This window comes from Scyliorhinus torazame, chromosome 26, assembly GCF_047496885.1.
Source record: "Scyliorhinus torazame isolate Kashiwa2021f chromosome 26, sScyTor2.1, whole genome shotgun sequence".
In the NCBI taxonomy this organism is placed as follows: domain Eukaryota; kingdom Metazoa; phylum Chordata; class Chondrichthyes; order Carcharhiniformes; family Scyliorhinidae; genus Scyliorhinus; species Scyliorhinus torazame.
The window spans coordinates 32878605-32899615 of record NC_092732.1 but is presented as its reverse complement, the minus strand read 5'-3'; the positions used below and the strand labels follow the sequence as shown (position 1 = coordinate 32899615).

The 21011-nt window shown below is 52.6% G+C and overlaps 1 protein-coding gene across 1 annotated transcript; it reads left to right on the top strand.

Moving 5' to 3' along the window:
• Positions 1-4964: 4964 nt before the first annotated feature.
• On the top strand, positions 4965-14254 carry LOC140402946 (cyclin-dependent kinases regulatory subunit 1-like). The gene is made up of 3 exons (XM_072490589.1): positions 4965-5113; positions 8222-8349; positions 11725-14254. Exons 1-3 carry the CDS (start codon positions 4968-4970, stop codon positions 11781-11783), a joined length of 333 nt encoding a protein of 110 aa, XP_072346690.1. The 5' UTR covers positions 4965-4967; the 3' UTR covers positions 11784-14254.
• The last annotated feature ends 6757 nt before the right edge of the window (positions 14255-21011 follow it).

Sequence of the window (21011 nt, the reverse complement as noted above, 5' to 3'; positions counted from 1 at the left end):
CTACAGGAATAGTGCCAGAAGACTGGAGGATAGCAAATGTTGTCCCCTTGTTCAAGAAGGGGAGTAGAGACAACCCCGGTAACTATAGACCAGTGAGCCTTACTCCTGTTGTGGGCAAAATCTTGGAAAGGTTTATAAGAGATAGGATGTATAATCATCTGGAAAGGAATAATTTGATTAGAGATAGTCAACACGGTTTTGTGAAGGGTAGGTCGTACCTCACAAACCTTATTGAGTTCTTTGAGAAGGTGACCAAACAGGTGGATGAGGGTAAAGCAGTTGATGTGGTGTATATGGATTTCAGTAAAGCGTTTGATAAGGTTCCCCACGGTAGGCTATTGCAGAAAATACGGAGGCATGGGATTCAGGGTGATTTAGCAGTTTGGATCAGAAATTGGCTAGTTGGAAGAAGATAAAGGGTGGTGGTTGATGGGAAATGTTCAGCCTGGAGTCCAGTTACTAGTGGTGCACCACAAGGATCTGTTTTGGGGCCACTGCTGTTTGTCATTTTTATAAATGACCTGGAGGAGGGCGTAGAAGGATGGGTGAGTAAATTTGCGGATGACACTAAAGTCGGTGGAGTTGTGGACAGTGCGGAAGGATGTTACAAGTTACAGAGGGGCATAGATAAGCTGCAGAGCTGGGCTGAGAGGTGGCAAATGGAGTTTAATGCAGAAAAGTGTGAGGTGATTTATTTTGGAAGGAATAACAGGAAGACAGAGTACTGGGCTAATGGTAAGATTCTTGGTAGTGTGGATGAGCAGAGAGATCTCGGTGTCCATGTACATAGATCCCTGAATGTTGCCACCCAGGTTGAGAGGGTTGTTAAGAAGGCGTACGGTGTGTTAGCTTTTATTGGTAGAGGGATTGAGTTTCGGAGCCATGAGGTCATGTTGCAGCTGTACAAACCTCTGGTGCGGCCGCATTTGGAGTATTGCGTGCAATTCTGGTCGCCGCATTATAGGAAGGATGTGGAAGCATTGGAAAGGGTGCAGAGGAGATTTACCAGAATGTTGCCTGGTATGGAGGGAAGATCTTATGAGGGAAGGCTGAGGGACTTGAGGCTGTTTTCGTTAGAGAGAAGGTTAAGAGGTGACTTCATTGAGGCATACAAGATGATCAGAGGATTAGATAGGGTGGACAGTGAGAGCCTTTTTCCTCGGATGGTGATGTCTAGCACGAGGGGACATAGCTTTAAATTGCGAGGAGATAGATATAGGACAGATGTCGGAGTTAGGTTCTTTACTCAGAGAGTAGTAAGGGCGTGGAATGCCCTGCCTGCAACAGTAGTGGACTCGCCAACGCTAAGGGCATTTAAATGGTCATTGGATAGACATATGGACGATAAGGGAATAGTGTAGATGGGCTTTAGAGTGGTTTCACAGGTCGGCGCAACATCGAGGGCCGAAGGGCCTGTACTGCGCTGTAATGTTCTATGTCTATGACTCTCATCAATCTAATTGGCCTTCAATGTAAGCTGGCCACAGTCTCAGAGTCAGGGAACGTCACGCGGCCGGTCGATGTCCGGCTCGCGGCCAATGCCGTCCGCAACCTCGAGAAGGCCGAGCTCGGACCCGGCGGCACTCGTGGTCTTGATGACGCGCAGGTGTGCGGTGGACTCCCGTCCAAGCGGCTGACTCCCAGGCGGGTTTTGTCACCTTGCTCGAAACCCTCCTGCGAGAACGAGGGTATAAATCGCCCGCCTTTCCTCCTCCCCATCCGGATAACGGCGGAGGGCCCCCTCTGTGAATCGAGGGGCTGGTTTCTTCGCCGCCCTCCTGCGGAGCGCCCCCTTCCCTGAAGTGCTCAGGTGACCCCTGGGGGCGGTCGAATCAAATACTCCACCTCTCAGGCATGGAGTTTTACATAGATGATTTGGAGTTGGGGACCAAGTGCAATGTGTCCAAGTTTGCAGACGACACTAAGATGAGTGGTAAAGCAAAAAGTGCAGAGGATACCGGAAGTCTGCAGAGGGATTTGGATTGGTTAAGTGAATGGGCTAGGGTCTGGCAGATTGAATACAATATTGACAAATGTGAGGTTATCCATTTTGGTAGGAATAACAGCAAAAGGGATTATTATTTAAATGACAAAATATTAAAACATGCTGCTGTGCAGAGAGACCTGGGTGTGCTAGTGCATGAGTCGCAAAAAGTTGGTTTACATGTGCAACAGGTGATTAAGAAGGCGAATCGAATTTTGTCTTTCATTGCTAGAGGGATGGAGTTTAAGACTAGGGAGGTTATGCTGCAATTGTATAAGGTGTTAGTGAGGCCACAACTGGAGTATTGTGTTCAGTTTTGGTCTCCTTACCCGAGAAAGGATGTACTGGCGCTGGAGGGTGTGCAGAGGAGATTCACTAGGTTAATCCCAGAGCTGAAGGGGTTGGATTACGAGGAGAGGTTGAGTAGACTGGGACTGTACTCGTTGGAATTTAGAAGGATGCGGGGGGGATCTTATAGAAACATATGCAATTATGAAGAATTTGAAGTTTTTATTTTTAAAACAGCGCTGAAAAAGTGTTGGGAAAGAAGTGTTGGGAAAAGAGAGTCGGGAAAAAAAGGGTCGGGGAAAAAAGGGTTGGGGAAAAAAAGTTGGAAAAAGGGTTGCAAAAAGAGGTTTGGGGAAAAAGTCGACAAAAAGTTCTGAAAAACATTTTTAAAAACAGTTTTGAAAAAACAAAATTTTGAAAAAGTTCTGAATGATGTTGAAAAGATTTGAAAAGGTTTGTAAAAGTTCTGAAAAAGGTTTGTAAAAGTTCTGAAAAGGTTTTCTAAAAGTTTTGGAATGTTTTGAAAAGTTTTAGAAAGCTTTGAAATAGTTGAGTAAACATTTTAAAAATGTTTCAGAAATTTTTCGAAAGTTTTGAAAATGTTTTGAAAAAAAAAGTTTTGAAAATGTTTTAGAAAGTTTTGAATAAATTTTAGCGTGGCCAAGTTGGGGTGCTTTAGTTGATGTTTTCAAGTTTCCGTTGATCTTTGTTATGTTCGGGCAGTGCCCGTACGAAGTGGACCATTTTGCTTTATCCCCAAGCTTGTTTCCTTTCTTCAATTTTGTTGGCGGACCTCAAAAGAGTGGCCAATCCACCTAACCTGCACATCTTTGGACACTAAGGGACAATTTAGCACGGCTAATCCACCTAACCTGTACATCTTTGGACACTAAGGGACAATTTAGCACGGCCAATCCACCTAACCTGCACATCTTTGGACACTAAGGGACAATTTAGCACGGCCAATCCACCTAACCTGCACATCTTTGGACACTAAGGGACAATTTAGCACGGCCAATCCACCTAACCTGCACATCTTTGACACAAAGGGACAATTTAGCACGGCCAATCCACCTAACCTGCACATCTTTGGACACTAAGGGACAATTTAGCACGGCCAATCCACCTAACCTGCACATCTTTGGACACTAAGGGACAATTTAACACGGCCAATCCACCTTACCTGCACATCTTTAGACCCTAAGGGACAATTTAGCACGGCCAATCCACCTAACCTGCACATCTTTGGACACTAAGGGACAATTTAGCACGGCCAATCCACCTAACCTGCACATCTTTGGACACTAAGGGACAATTTAACACGGCCAATCCACCTAACCTGCACATCTTTGGACACTAAGGGACAATTTAGCACGGCCAATCCACCTAACCTGCACATCTTTGGACACTAAGGGACAATTTAACACGGCCAATCCACCTTACCTGCACATCTTTAGACCCTAAGGGACAATTTAGCACGGCCAATCCACCTAACATGCGCATCTTTGGACACTAAGGGACAATTTAGCACGGCCAATCCACCTAACCTGCACATCTTTGGACACTAAGGGACAATTTAACACGGCCAATCCACCTAACCTGCACATCTTTGGACACTAAGGGACAATTTAGCACGGCCAATCCACCTAACCTGCACATCTTTGGACACTAAGGGACAATTTAACACGGCCAATCCACCTTACCTGCACATCTTTAGACCCTAAGGGACAATTTAGCACGGCCAATCCACCTAACATGCGCATCTTTGGACACTAAGGGACAATTTAGCACGGCCAATCCACCTAACCTGCACATCTTTGGACACTAAGGGACAATTTAACACGGCCAATCCACCTAACCTGCACATCTTTGGACACTAAGGGACAATTTAGCACGGCCAATCCACCTTACCTGCACATCTTTAGACACTAAGGGACAATTTAGCACGGCCAATCCACCTAACATGCGCATCTTTGGACTGCGGGGGGAAACCGGAGCACCCGGAGGAAACCCACGCAGACACGGGGAGAACGTGCAGACTCCACACGGACAGTGACCCAGCGGGGAATCGAACCTGGGACCCTGGTGCCACGAGGCAGTAGTGCTAACCCACCCGCCTCACCTCCGTGTAAAGTGGCATTGTACCACAATGGCTGGGCGGGGCTCTTTCAGGGGGCGGCGTCCTGAGCCAATGGGACTCCGCGGCTAATGCAGAGGCAGGGTTAGGGGCGACAGCCAATAGGATTATGCGCAGTGACAGCCAATGGGGCGCGGCAGCCAATGGGATGGCGAGGCTTCGCAGCCAATGAGCACGCAGAGAGTGATGGCCAATGGGATGGCAGAGCCCAGCAGCCAACGGGGAGGCTGGATTAGGGGGCGGCAGCCAAAGGGAGCGCACGGGAAGCAGCAGCCAATGTGGTGGCGCGGCCCAGCAGCCAATGGAGAGGCAGGATTAGGGGCCGGCAGCCAATGGGGACGCTGGATAGGGGTCGGCAGCTAATGGGAGCGCGCGGGGACCGGGAGCCAATGGGATGGCTCGGCCCAACAGCCAATGGGGAGGCTGGATTAGGGGGGTGGCGGACAATGGGACCGCGCGGGGAACGGGAGCCAATGGGATGGCGCGATACCCAGCAGCCAACCGGGAGGCTGGAATTGAAGATGGCGGCCAATGGCACCGCGCGCGAAGCAGCAGCCAATGGGGAGGCGCGGCCCAGCAGCCAATGGGGAGGTAGCGCGCGGGTTTGAGGAGCCGCGAGCCGGGCGGTTGGGCGGCGGTTGGGAAATGGACCGAAACGAGATTTACTATTCGGATCGTTACAACGACGGCGCCTTCGAGTACCGGTGAGAGCGGGGCCGGGGGAGCGCGGGGGATGGCCACTCCGCTCAATCCCTTTTGATGCTCGAAACCCGCCGCGTTCAAACTCCGGGGCCCGGGCCGTCGGGCAGACCGGATGTGACGTACACCTTCCGCGCGCGGGCCGACGGGAGGTGTAGTTCCTCACGCCTCCCAGCAGCCATTTCCGGTTTCTCCCACCAATCACATCCGGGCTGCACCTGTTGTGTGTGTGGGGGGAGGGGAGGAGTTTCTCTACCCCCCCCCCCTTCCATCTTTATGCTTTCGGGCACAAGAGGGGGAGGGGGTCCGGTGATTCCTGTGGGGATGAACCCAGAATTTACAGGCCAGTTGGTCCAGCGGCGGGGGAACAATTGTGGGAGGGGCTCTGGAAGGTGCTGCCCCCCCCCCGCTCTTTGGGGGGGGGGGCAGCAGTGGTTGATCAAGGGGATTCGGTGTGGCTTTGTCGGGGGAGGGGGCTTCGTGAGGTGACCAGGTGCATAGACGAGGGTAGCGCGGTAGATGTGGTCTACATGGACTTCAGTAAGGCTTTTGACAAGGCCCCTCACTGGAGACGAGGGTAGCACGGTTGATGTGGTCCACATGGGCTTCAGTGAGGCTTTTGACAAGTGCCATGTGAGTGTACCTTTAAGAAATGGGTGTTAAGAAATGGGCCTGTATATAAATATCTGTAGTGAGAGTATCTTTAAGAAATGGGTGTTTACTACTGCAGTGAAGTCAGAGAGTGGGTGGAGCTGGGCGGTCTGTCAGCTTTTTACTTTCATTTTTGAGCAGGCTGCAGGGTGTGTTTTAGTTTCGTTTTCAGTGTTGGAGCTGAAGCCAGACAGAGCAGCTGTACTGCTGTTCTCTCTGCCATGAAAAGACTATCTCTTGATCATTCGGTGAATTCAGAATTATAAATGTTCTCAGTCGTGACTTTAACCTGATGTGCTTCTGTTAAAGGTTTTGTTTTAAAGTCGTATGGATGTTAAAAAGGAAAGCTTAAAGGTTTACTTAGTGTTGTAGTCTTTGGGGGTTGTATTTGAATCGATGGTTGCTAAGATGTTCACTGTTTGTTTTAAAAATATTAACTTGAGTTCATAGAATAAACATTGTTTTGTTTAAAAAAATACTTTTCCATTTCTGCTGTCCCACACCTGTAGAGTGGGCCGTGTGCTCCCCATACCACAATCTAGTAAAAGTTGTGTGGCATGTGAACTCCATGATACACTTTGGGGTTCTCCAAACCCTGGCCCATAACACAAGGCCCCTCGCGGAAGACAAGGGTAGCGCAGTTGATGTGGTCTACATGGACTTCAACGAGGCTTTTGACAAGGACCCATACGGGAGACTGGTCAAGAAGGGGACAGCCCATGGGATCCAGAGGTTGACGGTCGAAGCAAGGACAGAAAAGGCTGGATAATCTCAGCAGGCCTGACAGTGGAGAGAGAGCGGAGCTAACGTTCTGAGTTTGGATGTCTCCTTTTTCACAGCTGGAGAGGACTGGGAATGGGATGAAATGGTTGCAGGTTGTTTTTGTGACTGGAAGCCTATGTCCAGTGGTGTTCTGCAGCGATCGGTGCGGGGTCCCTTTGCTGTTTGTGGTGTAGATTAATCAATGTAGGGGGTGTCTGATCAGTTCGCAGATGACACAATAATTGGTGGTGTGATAAATTGCGAAGAGAAAATGCTCAGATCCAAGGATGATACTGACAGGTTGATCAGAACATGGGCAAATGGAATTTAACCCTGAAAAGCGTGAGGCGATGCATTTTGATAGGACAAACAAGGCACGGGAATACACAATGGAAGGTAGGAAGGGCAGGGGAACCAGAGGGACCTTGGAGTGCTGGTCCATAGATCCCTGAGGGCAGGAGGATAGGTAGATGAGGTGGTTACGGAGGCCTGTGGGATACTTGCCTTTATTAGCTGAGGCTGGGAATCTAAGAGCGGGGAGGTTATGTATAAAATGCTGGTTGGTCCACAGCTAGAGTACTGTGCGCCGTTCTCGTCGCCACTCTATAGGAAGGATGTGACTGCGCTGGAGAGGGTGCGGGGGAGATTCACCAGGATGCTGCCTGGGCCGGAGCGTTTCAGCTGTGAAGAGAGGCTGGTTAGGCCGGGGTGGTTTTCCTTGGAGCTGAGAAGGCTGAGTGGGGACCTGATCGAGGGGGACAGAATGATGAGGGACACGGATAGAGTGGAGAGGAAGGAACCTTTCCCCTCAGCGGAGGGGCCAATAACCAGGGGGCACAGATTTACGGTCGGGGCGGGAGGTTTTGAGGGGATTTGGGGAAAACCCCTTTTCACCCGGAGGGTGGTGGGGAATCGGGAACTCGCTGCCTGAAAGGGGAGTCGAGGCGGGAACCCTCACAACATTTCAGAAGCATTTGGACGAGGCCCTGAAACCCCGTCGCCACACGCGGCTACGGACCAAGTGCTGGGAAACGGGATTAGAATAGACAGGTGCTCAACGGCCGGCCCAGACTCGATGGGCCACTTTCTCTGCTGTTAAATCTCTATGGTGTCGCGGTTGAGTCAATTCCCTCATTTATACTAAACCCCAGCCTGGTTAAAGCGCAAAGGGAAGTTGTTCTGCCCATTGGGTCTTGCTAGCCCTCTGAAGGAACAATCCACCCTCTAGCCACTACAGACAGCCCCCCGCACACCCACCCACAGTCCCCTCCCCGGAAGGCAGTCCCCTGCCCCCACTCTCCGGAAGGCAGTCCCCTGCTCCCCCCCCCTCTCCGGAAGACAAGGGAAGGCGAATGTTTTCTCGCTGCTGAAGTATGTCCCTGTTGATGAAACTCGGAGTTCGTACTCAGACACAGCAAGTAGCTCGTCAGTAGCTTGTGGGTCTGTATTATTTGGTGGGTGGTGGGGGGGGCGGAAAGTGATGCAGGACGTGACAAAGAACTCTCGCTACAATCTGAATGTTATTGACATATATTGTATGAATGGTTCTCAGATGGCACGATGGGTTAGCGCCGATGCCTCCTGGCGCTGGCGATAGGGGTTTGATTCCTGCCTGGGGCGACTCTGGCTGTGCAGAGACTGCCGGACTGGCGGTTCATTGCCGAGACCCAGACGTTCTCCTTTCTCTTTCTCCCCCCCAGCCACGTCATGCTGCCCAAGAAGATCGCAAAGCTGGTCCCCAAGACCCACCTGATGTCGGAGACCGAGTGGAGGAACCTGGGAGTTCAGCAAAGCCCGGGCTGGATTCACTACATGATCCACGAGCCAGGTAACCCGAGTGAGCAGAGAGGTGTCCCATCACCTCACCGGACCCAAGTCCTGCTGCAATTATACATGGACTTGGTGAGGCCACACCTGGAGTATTGTGGGCAGTTTTGGTCTCCTTCGCTGAGGAAGGATGTTCTTGCTCTGGAGGGAGTGCAGCGAGGGTTTACCAGACTGATTCCAGGGATGGCGGGACTGACGTACGAGGAGAGATTGAGTGGGTTAGGATTGTTCTCGCTGGAGTTCAGAAGAATGAGGGCGGGGGGGGGGGAATCTCATAGAAACCAGGATTCTAACAGGACTGGACAGGGTAGATGCAGGAAGGATGTTCCCGATGGTGGGGGGTGTCCAGAACCAGGGGGTCACAGCCTGAGGATACGGGGGAGACCATTTACATAGATACATAGACCATACAGTGCAGAAGGAGGCCATTCGGCCCATCGAGTCTGCACCGAACCACATTAAGCCCTCATTTTCACCCTATCTCCGTAACCCAATAACCCCTCCTAACCTTTTTGGACACGAAGGGCAAATTAGCACGGCCAATCCGCCTAACCGGCACATCTTTGGACTGTGGGAGGAAACCGGAGCACCCGGAGGAAACCCACGCACACACGGGGAATGAAATGAAAATCGCTTATTGTCACAAGTAGGCTTCAAACAAAGTGACTGTGAAAAGCCCCTCGTCGCCACATTCCGGCGCCTGTTCGGGGAGGCTGGTACAGGAATTGAATCCCTGCTGCTGGCCTGCCTTGGTCTGCTTTAAAAGCCAGCTCTTTAGCCCTGTGCTAAACCAGCCCCTTGATCGTGCAGACTCCGCACAAGACAGTGACCCAGCGGGGAATCGACCCTGGCGCTGTGCAGTCACAGTGCTATCCACTTGTGCTACCGCGCTGCCCACATTTAGGACCGAGATGGGGGAGACATTTCTTCACCCAGTGAGTGGTCGGCCTGTGGAATCCGTCACCACGGGCAGTAGTTGAGGCCAAAATGTTGTCTGTTTTCGAGAAGCAGTTCGATATAGCACTTGGGGAGGATGGGATCAAAGGAGAGGGGGGGGAAGCGGGATTAGCCATGATCATAATGAATGGGGGAGCAGGCTCTGTGTTCCTTCCCTCAGCCCGCACACATGGACTAATTCTCTCCAATCACACACCCACGTCCCACTTGCTGGGACTTGTGAGAACATTAGCAGGACCTTGTGGACCTTCAATGACTTGAGTTGGAACACGGGTGATGTGCTGGAGTCGGCAGCTGCAGAGGGACTCCGGCGAGGGCAGTGAGAGGAAGGTAGGGGAATGGAATTTAAAAGAAAATTAAGACTGTTAGATTCCCCTGACGGCGTGATAAGTCCCATCATCGGGGGCGGGAGGAGGCTGGTGTGTATTTCCTCCGAACAGCCACTGATCTGAGCTGTAAACCCGACATTCGCTCTACTCACCAACCCTCGCTGGCTTCAAAACCGGCAACTCGACCAGGTTACAATTCTCAGCCTGGTCTGCACATCCCTTCTCAGCCCCTCCCTATCTCTGTAACGTCCTCCAACCTCTACACCCCCTCCCTATCTCTGTAACGTCCTCCAACCTCTACACCCCCTCCCTATCTCTGTAACGTCCTCCAACCTCTACACCCCCTCCCTATCTCTGTAACCTCCTCCTGCCCCTACACCCCCTCCCTATCTCTGTAACCTCCTCCAGCCCCCACACCCACTCCCTATCTCTGTAACCTCCTCCAGTCCCTACACCCCCTCCCTATCTCTGTAACCTCCTCCAGTCCCCACACTCCCTTCCTATCTCTGTAACCTCCTCCAGCCCCCTACACCCCCTCCCTGTCTCTGTAACCTCCTCCAGCCTCTACTCCCCCTCCCTATCTCTGTAACCTCCTCCAGCCCCCTACACCCCCTCGCTATCTCTGTAACCTCCTCCAGCCTCTACTCCCCCTCCCCACCACTGAAACCTCCTCCAGCCCCTACACCCCCTCCCTATCTCTGTAACCTCCTACACCCCCTCCCTATCTCTGTAACCTCCTCCAGCCCCTACACCCCCTCCCTATCTCTGTAACCTCCTCCAGCCCCTACACCCCCTCCCTATCTCTGTAACCTCCTACACCCCCTCCCTATCTCTGTCACCTCCTCCAGCCCCTACACCCCCTCCCTATCTCTGTAACCTCCTCCAGCCCCTACACCCCCTCCCTATCTCTGTAACCCCATCCGGCCCCTACACCCCCTCCCTACCTCTTTAACCTCCTCCGGCCCCTACACCCCCTCCCTATCTCTGTCACCTCCTCCAGCCCCTACACCCCCTCCCTATCTCTGTAACCTCCTCCAGCCCCTACACCCCCTCCCTATCTCTGTAACCCCATCCGGCCCCTACACCCCCTCCCTACCTCTTTAACCTCCTCCGGCCCCTACACCCCCTCCCTATCTCTAACCTTCTCCAGCACCTACACCCCCTCCCTATCTCTGTAACCTCCCCCAGCCCCGACACCCCCTCCCTATCCCTGTAACCACCTCCAGCCCCTACACCCCCTCCCTATCTCTGTAACCTCCTCCAGCCACTACACCCCCTCCCTATCTCTGTAACCTCCTCCAGCCCCTACACCCCCTCCCTATCTCTGTAACCTCCAGCCCCGACACCCCCTCCCTATCTCTGTAACCTCCTCCAGCCCCTACACCCCCTCCCTATCTCTGTAACCTCCTCCAGCCCCTACACCCCCTCCCTATCTCTGTAACCTCCTCCAGCCCCTACACCCCCTCCCTATCTCTGTAACCTCCTCCAGCCCCTACACCCCCTCCCTATCTCTAACCTCTTCCAGCCCCTACACCCCCTCCCTATCTCTAACCTCCTCCAGCCCCTACATCCCCTCCCTATCTCTGTAACCTCCTCCAGCCCCTACACCCCCTCCCTATCTCTGTAACCTCCTCCAGCCCCTACACCCCCTCCCTATCTCTGTAACCTCCTCCAGTCCCTACACCCCCTCCCTATCTCTGTAACCTCCTCCAGCCCCTACATCCCCTCCCTATCTCTGTAACCTCCTCCAGCCCCTACAACCCTCCGAGATCTCTGCTCTCCTCCAATCCCGGCCTCTCGAGCATCCCCCCCGATTCCCATCGCTCCGTCTCTCTCTCTGTCTCTCTCTCCTCCCTCTCTCTGTCTCTCTTCGTCTCTCCCTCACTGTCCCTCTCTCTCTGTCCCTCTCTCTCTCTCCCCCCCCCCCCCTGTCCCTCTCTCTCTGTCCCTCTCCCTGTCTCTCTCTCTGTCTCTCTCTTTCTCTCTCTGTTCCTCTCTTTCTCTAAGTGATGCACCCTGGGGTATTTTGCTGCAGGAAACGTGCTATACAAATGCAGTTTGTTGCTGAGTCCTCTTGTTTTCTTCCTCAGAACCTCACATCCTGCTGTTCCGGAGACCGCTCCCCGAAAAAGAACTTGAAGGAATCTGACAGCCTGGAACAGGACGGCAGCAGCTCCCACCACCCCCTCCCAACCCACAGCTCCTTCCCTGTGCACCAGCCCCCACATCTCTCTCTCTCTGCAGACCGGAACTTGGGGGTGTTTTCGAGGGAGCCAGGATTACAGAGACGGTCTCCTGCCCCCAACCATTCTTGACGTTTTCACCGTACCGTTCGAAGACCACTCAGGGGGTTGTGGGGGGGGGGGGACAATTGTACCCAGCCTGCTTCTTCGCTGCTCTAACTCCCGCAGGCGGCTCGTCCCCTTCCCCACTCGAGCCACAGACGCACCGGCGCGTGTGAAAGACTCTCCTCGACCAGCCTTGGCTCGCTCGCGGGACTGACCGGCTGCTTCACTTTCCAGCGTCCGCAGTTGGATGTCCCGGGGGAGCGCTTGGGATCGAAGGTAATCTGCTGTGTCCACGGGCGAGCTCCAGCTGGGGGGGAGGCGCCCGACCTCGAAGGCGAGGGAGACGAATGGCAGGCGAAAGGTTGCATCCGTCTGCCGCCGATGTAAACCGTGGGAACAAGTGTCTTGCGACAGTGCCCGACTGAATTGCCGCAAAGGTTTTGGGCCGTGCCCACGGTGGGTAATTTGGATGAACGCTGGTGGTCGAATTTCCTGTACCTCACCTTGGAGCGTCCCAGCGCCCCGGGGTGTTAACTCCAGGAATCGTGTATGGTGAAGAAGCGAGTCTAAAATTTATCTTTTTACCTTCAACAAGTTTATTCTGGGAACAGCCCAGCAGAGTGGCAGCCTGTGCCTGTTTTCCCCCAACTACCAAATGTGCCCTGTTAGGCTGATCCAATGAAACAAATCCCGGGACAAACGCAAAGAGCAGCCCCTTATTGCATCAAAACAAAAGCGGTAATCCCAAATGTCACGGCCGGGGTCGATGAAACAATCTGATCGCCCCCCCCCGCGGTGCCCACCGGGCAAGGTGTGTGTCCGACTACAGTTCAGCCAAAGACCCGTCACCACTTTTATAACAGTGTGATTGCCAAAGGATGTGGTTGCTGCAATGTTGGCGCCAGGCCCCACCCCCGTGAGCTTCTAAACGTGCGCCAAACGGGAGGATTCCTCCTTTCCCGGCACTGCTGCTGAATGAAGTGCCGGAGGAAACCTGCCGGGGTTTCAGATTTCCCTTGGCCGTCTGTCCATTATAACTGCTTTTAATGATTTCCTGTTACGGTCCTGGTTGACAGGCCATTCAACCCCCCCCCCCCCCCCCCCCCCCCCCGAGCCAATTCCGCCGTCAATCTTTTCCTGTATCTGAGGGTCTGCCGACCCAGTTCCGTTTTTGTTACGTGGCGGAGAAAATTCCGATTTGTCCGACCCCTTCGTGCGAGGACGTCCCCAGCTGAGCAGCCCGGTTCTACGTTTTAAGATTCTAACCCCCTCCTAGTTCTGGAGAACCTCCCCGCCAGAGGGAATCGTTTCTCTCGACCCTCTCGAATCATGTGGAGACCACCCCCCCCCCCCCCCCCACCTCTCGATTTAAATCGGCCCCTTTAATCTTCCAGACCCGGCGGGGGGTGCACAGCGAGTCTCTGCGGCCTGGCGGTCAGTGCCGCGTTTCGACTCTCGGCCGATGGGCTGCTCAAATGTTTCCCGGGCTCGGCCAGGGCGTGAGGAGCAGCGTTGCCGAGGAGCCCATCCTCCCCTGCCTGCGCCAATCCAACTCCAATAATGTCGTGTTGCGACTTGAATTTCAGCGAGTAACAATGCCAGACACATGGACTGATCGATTGGTGTCTGTTTAAATTGCCCAGCAGCATCATAATCTCTCCAAACGAGCGTAGTACCTTCCTTTTCTAACCATTCAGGAGATGCGGGGTCGCTAGCCAGGCCCAGCATTTAATGCCCATCCTTAACTGCCCCTGGAGGTTAGGTGGGGATACGGGGATAGGGTAGAGGCATGGGCCTAAATAGGGCGCTCGTTCCAAGGGCTGGTGCAGACTCGATGGGCCAACTGACCTCCCTGGGCGCTGTACATTTTACGATCTGTCTCTGGAGGAGGGATGAAGGGGGCTTCTGTAAAATGCATTTATATTTTAATGTTGGGCACCGTTCACGTAGCGGACGATGTGTCCTATCCACCCCCCCACCCCCGTCAATTGCTTATCCTGTACCCAGGCCCGTAGGTAAGTGTGTGTGTGCGCGCCGTGGACCGACGCGCCCTCCTGTCCCATAGCTCTGGGCTGAAGGTACAGATTTGCCCGCGTCAGCTCCCCGCACGCCTCGTGGGCTCGATTTTAACCCCGCGGGCGAGGTGGGCTGGGACTATCGCCTGTTCTTCAGCTAATTCAGCGAGGCAGGCCCCTGGACACCAAGAGGCCACGCTGCACCGTGTCCCTGCACCACTCCCTCCTGACTTTTAATGTGCCCTTTATCTGAGCTTTTGACAAGTGTTTTATCGCCATCTGTCTTATCATGTTTTTTAATAAAGTTTTAATCAGTGTTTTGGCTGCATTTTGTAACGCTATTCATGAGAGATCGGGCTGGTCAAGCTCGGTATTTGTTGCCCTTCGCGAAGCTTGGGGGAGGGAGGGGTGAGCCGCCATTTTGAACCCGCTGCAGCCCTGTGTGGTGTAGGTACACCCACCGTGCTGCTAGGGAAGGTGTTCCAGGATTCTGACCCGGCAACAGCGAAGGAACGGCCGACTCGGGACAGAGATGCCTCAAGTGTGATTTGGACAAGCTGAGCGAGTGGGCAGAAAGCACGTCACAATCAGTATAATGTGGATAAGTTACCCACTATGGTAGCAAAAAACAGGAAGGTAGATTATTAACTGAGTGACTAGACATAGAGAGGGGAATGTGCAACAAGGTGGCAGGGTGACACAGTGGTTAGCACTGCTGCCTCACAGCGCCCGGAGACCCGGGTTCGATTCCGGCCTTGGGGTCACTGTGTGTGTGTGGGGGGAGTTTGCACGCTCTCCCCGGGTTTCCTGCGGGTGCTCCAGTTTTGTGGACTGGCCCTGAAGGTTGACACTGGGAGAAGGTGCAAACTCCACACGGACAGTGACCTGGGGCCGGGTTTGAACCCGGGTCCTTGGCGCCGTGAGGCAGCAGTGCTAACCACTGCGCCACCCCACCGCCTGATTATGGGCCAGGGTTTAGAGAACACCAAGGTATATCATGGAGTGCACCTGACCCACAACTTTTAATAGATTTTGCTTATGGGGAGCACAAGGGCCCACTTTACAGGCGTGATGCAACAGATCTAAATGTATTTTTAAACAAACAATGTTTATTCTATGAATCTAGTTAACATTTTATAAATACACAGTAAACAGTTTATCAACTGCCAACCCTGATAACCCCAATAGATACAGTACTCTATAGGTAACCCTTAATAACTTTCCAAACAACATCCAGAAGTCAAAAAACCCTTTTAACAAAGACAGTAGGTTTGCATTCTTTACAGAAACAGGTATTACTTTGAAATTATCAAGTGATCTGGAGACATTCTTTAGCTTGCAGAGAGAGAGATCAATACACACATCTGCTTGGTTTGAATGCAGCTCTCCAACTGAAAGCACAACTAAACACAGCCAAAAACAGCTCTCAGCACAAAGCAAAAGTATAAAGAGCAGAGCCCAGCTCCACCCACACAATGACATCACTGCAGCCGCTTGATAAAGCACACTTTTCTTAAAGGGACATTCACATCATCAGCAAAGTGATGGAAGGAGTCATCAGCAGTGTTATCAAGCAGCACTTACTCAGCAATAACCTGCTCACGGACGCTCAGTTTGGGTTCCGCCCAGGGCCACTCAGCTCCTGACCTCATTACAGCCTTGGTTCAAACACGGACAAAAGAGCAGAATGCCAGAGGTGAGGTGAGAGTGACTGCCCTCGACATCAAGGCAGCATTTGACCGAGTGTGGCATCAAGGAGCCCTCGCTAAACTGGAGCCAATGGGAATCAGGGAAAACTCTCCGCTGGTTGGAGTCATACCCGGCACAAAGGAAGATGGTTGTGGTGGTTGGAGGTCAATCATCTCAGCTCCGGGACATCATTGCAGGAGTTCCTCACGGTAGTGGACAAAGTGTGGTGAGCCTGTGGAATTGATTATCACAGGAAGTAGTTGATGCTGAAACTTTCAATATATTCAAGAGGGTAAGTGGATTTGCCAAGCTAAATTGCCCCTTAATTGAAAAAAAATTAATTGGGTACTCAAATTTAAAAAAAGAAGTGGGGATGTTCGCTGATGACAACGTTCAGCACCATTCGCGTCTCCTCAGATAATGAAGCAGTCCCTGTCCAAACGCAGCAAGACCCGGACAATATCCAGGCTCGGGCTGGCAAGGGGCAAGTTACATTCGCGCCACACAAGTGGCAGGCAATGACCATCTCCGACAAGAGAGGATCTAACCATCTCCCCGTGACACTCAATGGCATTACCATCGCTGAATCCCCCACTATCCACATCCTGGGGGTTACCATTGATCAGAAACTGAGCTGGACCCAGACGTATAAATACTGTGGCTACCAGAGCAGGTCAGAGGCTGGGAATCCCTTATTTAAGAAGGGCTGTAGGGATATGCCCAGGAACTACATACAGGTGAGCCTTACTTCTATAGTGGGTAAGTTCGAAGGTATTCTGAGGGACAGGATCTACAGGCGTTTAGACATGCAAGGGCTAATTAGGGAAAGTCAGCATGGCTTTATAAGGGGAAAATCATGTCTCACCAATTTGAGTTTTTTGAAGGGGTAGCCAAGAAGATGAGAGCAGTGCAGTCGATGTTGTCTACATGGACTTTGACAAGGTACCGCATGGTAGGTTATTGCAAAAGATTAAATCTCATGGAATCCAGGGCGAGGTAGCCAATTGGATACAAAATTAGCTTGGCGACCAAAGTCAAAGAGTGTGGAGGGTTGTTTTTCAAACTGGAGGCCTGTGACCAGTGGTGTGCCTCAGGGATCGGTGCTGGGTCCACTGTTATTTGTGATGTATATAAATGATTTGGATGAGAATGTAGGAGGCATGGTTAGTAAGTTTGCTGATGACGCCAAGATTGGTGGCATAGTGGATAGTGAAGAAGGTTATATAAGATTGCAACAGGATCTTTTAAAAATAAAAAAAATTTAGGCTACCCAATTCATTTTTCCAATTAAGGGGCAATTTAGCGTGGCCAATCCACCTACCCGGCACATCTTTGGGTTGTGGGGGCGAAGCCCACGCAAACGGGGAGAATGTTCAAACTCCACACGGACAGTGACCCAGAGCTGGGATCGAACCTGGGACCTCGGCGCCGTGAGGCTGCAGTGCTAACCCACTGCAACAGGATCTTGACCAATTGGGCCAGTGGGCCGATGAATGGCAGATGGAGTTTAATTTCGATCAATGCGAGTTGATGCATTTTGGTCGATCAAATCAGGGCAGGACCTGCTCAGTTAATGGTAGGGCGCTGTGGAGAGTTACAGAACAAAGATCTAGGGGTACAGGTTCATAGCTCCTTGAAGGTGGAGTCGCAGGTGGACAGGGCAGTGAAGAAGGTATTCAGCATGAGATGTTTGGTCAGAATATTGAATACAGGAGTTGGGACGTCTTGTTGAAGTTGTACAAGACATTGGTAAGGCCACACATGGAATACTGTGTCCAGCTCTCATCAGCCTATTATAGGAAGGATATTATTAAACTAGAAAGAATGCAGAAGAGATTTACGAGGATGCTACCAGGACTTGATGGTCTTAGTTATAAGGAGAGGTAAACACACAGCAAGAATTTTTATCAATTACAAACATTTAAAAAAAAATATATATTTTTATTCAAATTTTTACATATTTTCAACCAAATCCCACCCCCCTTACAGAAATGTAAAAAAACAAAGAACACATAAATAAACATCTTGTAGCTATGTCACGTATTCCCCCAATATACAAGCCCCCCATTAAACGGTAATAAACACAGTAGTAAACACAAAGTGCCCCCCATTAAACGGTAATAAACACAGTAGTAAACACAAAGTACCCCCCCCCCCCCACCCCCGGGTTGCTGCTGCTGCTGTCCACCTCCTAACTCTCCGCTAGAAAGTCTAGGAATGGTTGCCACCGCCTGAAGAACCCTTGCACAGATCCTCTTAAGGCAAATTTTACCCTCTCCAGTTTAATAAACCCTGCCTTATCGCTGATCCAGGCTTCCACGCTTGGGGGCCTCGCATCCTTCCACTGGAGCAGAATCCTCCGCCGGGCTACCAGGGATGCAAAGGCCAGAATACCGGCCTCTTTCGCCTCCTGCACTCCCGGCTCATCCGATACCCCAAATAGTGCGAGCCCCCAACTCTGCTTAACCCGGGTGTTTACCACCTTAGACACCGTCCTCGCAATGCCACTCCAGAACCCATCCAGCACTGGGCACGCCCAGAACATGTGGCCGTGAATTGCTGGGCTCCCCGAACACCTCACACACCTGTCCTCTACTCCAAAAAAACCCGACTCAGCCTTGCCCCAGTCATCTGCGCCCTGTGCAGAACCTTAAATTGTATCAGGCTAAGCCTTGCGCAAGAGGAGGAAGAATTTACCCTACCCAGGGCGTCCACCCGCATACCCTCGTCTATCTCCTCCCCCAGCTCCTCCTCCCATTTACCTTTCAGCTCCTTCACCGAGGCCTCCTCCTCCTGTGTCTCCTGGTAGATCGTCGAGACCTTGCCTTCTCCAACCCACACCCCCGAGAGCACCCTATCCTGGATCCTACGTGCTGGCAGCAGCGGGAATTCCCTCACCTGCCATCTTACAAACGCCCTTACCTGCATGTACCTGAAGGAATTTCCAGGGGGGGGGCCCGAATTTTTCCTCCAACGCCCCAAGGCTCGCAAACGTCCCATCTATAAACAGGGCCCCCATCCTTCTAATACCCACCCTGTGCCAGCTCAGGAACCCCCCATCCATTCTCCCCGGGACAAACCGATGGTTCTCTCGGATCGGGGACCACACTGAAGCCTCTGCCTCCCCCCTGCGCCGTCGCCACTGCCCCCAAATTTTGAGGGTCGCCACCACCACCGGACTAGTGTACCTAGTCGGCGGCAGCGGTGCTGTCACCAGCGCTCTCAGGCTCGTGCCCACACAGGACGCCATCTCCAGCCTCTTCCACGCTGCCCCCTCCCCCTCCATTACCCACTTGCCTATTATCGCCACACTGGCAGACCAGTAATACCCACACAGATTAGGCAACGCTAACCCTCCTCTGTCCCTACTCCGCTCCAGAAACACCCTTCTCACCCTCGGGGTCTTTTTTGCCCACAAAAATCCCATGATGCTCCTACTGACCCGCCTAAAAAAGGCCTTAGGGATCAGGATGGGGAGGCACTGGAATATAAAAAGGAACCTCGGGAGCACCGTCATCTTCACCGACTGTACCCTACCCGCCAGGGAGGGTGGCAGCATATCCCACCTTTTAAACTCCTCCTCCATCTGCTCCACCAGCCTCGTCAAGTTGAGCTTGTGTAGGGCCCCCAGCTCCTGGTCACCTGGATCCCCAGGTACCGAAAACTCCTTTCCGCCCTCTTCAGTGGAAGCTCGTCTCTCCCCCTTCCCTGGTCCCCTGGGTGTACCACGAATAGCTCACTCTTCCCCATGTTGAGCTCATACCCAGAAAAGTCTCCAAACTCCCTGAGGATCCGCATCACCTCCGGCATTCCCCCCACCAGGTCCGCCACATACAGTAACAGGTCGTCGGCATACACTGATACCCGATGTTCCCCCCCCCCCCCCCTCCCCGCACCAGACTGGACTCCCTCAGAGCCATAGCCAAAGGCTCAATTGCCAACGCAAATAGCAGGGGGGATAGGGGGCACCCCTGCCTCGTCCCCCGGTACAGTATTCCGACCTCCGATTTGTGGCCACACTCGCCACCCTAGTTGGTACAATAGCCTAACCCAACTAATGAACCCCTCCCCGAACCCAGACCTCCTCAACACTTCCCACATGTACCCCCACTCCACCCTATCGAAGGCCTTCTCCGCGTCCATCGCCACCACTATCTCCGCCTCCCTCTTTACTGCAGGCATCATGATTACGTTAAGGAGCCTCCGCACATTGGTATTCAGCTGCCTTCCCTTAACAAAACCCGTCTGGTCCTCGTGAATCACCCCCGGGACACAGTCCTCAATTCTGGTAGCCAACACCTTCGCTAACAGCTTCGGCGTCCACGTTGAGGAGAGAGATTGCCTATACGGCCCACACTGTAAAGGGTCCTTGTCCCGCTTCAAGATCAGCGCCCTGGACATCGTCGGGGGTAGGACCCCCCCCCTCCCTCGCCTCATTGAAAGTCCTCACTATTAGAGGGCCCAGCAGGTCCATATACTTCCTGTATAATTCCACCGGGAACCCATCTGGGCCCCGGTGCCTTCCCCGCCTGCATACTCCCCGGCCCTCCACCCTACCGGTGCCCCAAGCCCCGCCATCAGCCCCTCCTCTACCCTCGGGAACCTCAGCCGGTCCAGAAAACAACGCATCCCCCCACCTCCATCTGGGGGCTCAGACCTATACAGCCCCTCATAAAAGTCTCTAAATACCCCATTTATTCCCACCCGCCACTCCGCACCGTGTTCCCCCCTTTATCCCTAACTCCCCCAATCTCACTCGCTGCCTCCGCTTCCGAAGCTGGTGTGCCAGCATCCGGCTAGCCTTCTCCCCGTACTCATACACCGCCCCTTGCGCCTTCCTCCACTGCACCTCCGCCTTCTTGGTAGTCAACAGGTCGAACTCGGCCTGGAGGCTTCGTCGTTCCTTGAGTAGTCCCTCCTCGGGGACCTCTGCATACCTCCTATCTACCCTTAAAATCTCCCCACCAACCTCTCCCCCTCTCTCCTCTCCTTCCCCTTCTTGTGGGCCCTAGTGGAGATTAGCTCTCCCCTAATATCAATTACAAACATAAAGACCCCACAACAGCGACAGTAATCTATGTATAACACTTAATGAATTTCCCCTTAACTGTTCCAATTCAAAAACAAAATCCAAAAACCCCTTTTCAAGCCCAGCACTGCATTCTCATTGAATAAGACGGGCTTTACCTGAGATTCTGGACCCCGTCTCACCAGTAGATTTAAACTTTTCCAGAAAGCAAACTATATCTTTTAAGTTCCCAAAACAGCAGGTAACTATAATCAATGGGTTTTCACTGGAACAGATATTTAAAATGATAACAGAGAGAGCCAGGCCAAAAACACTTCTGTTCTCTGTCTGAGTCCACAGCAGCCAAATGTGAAAGC

What these genes read in the sequence shown, in the direction of transcription:
- LOC140402946 (XM_072490589.1), top strand. Translation starts at nt 4,968, where the DNA reads ATGGGGAGGCGCGGCCCAGCAGCCAATGGGGAGGTAGCGCGCGGGTTT. An exon ending in GACGGCGCCTTCGAGTACCG is followed by an intron (nt 5,114 to 8,221) that starts GTGAGAGCGGGG and finishes TCTCCCCCCCAG; the next exon opens with CCACGTCATGCTGCCCAAGA. An exon ending in CTACATGATCCACGAGCCAG is followed by an intron (nt 8,350 to 11,724) that starts GTAACCCGAGTG and finishes TTTCTTCCTCAG; the next exon opens with AACCTCACATCCTGCTGTTC.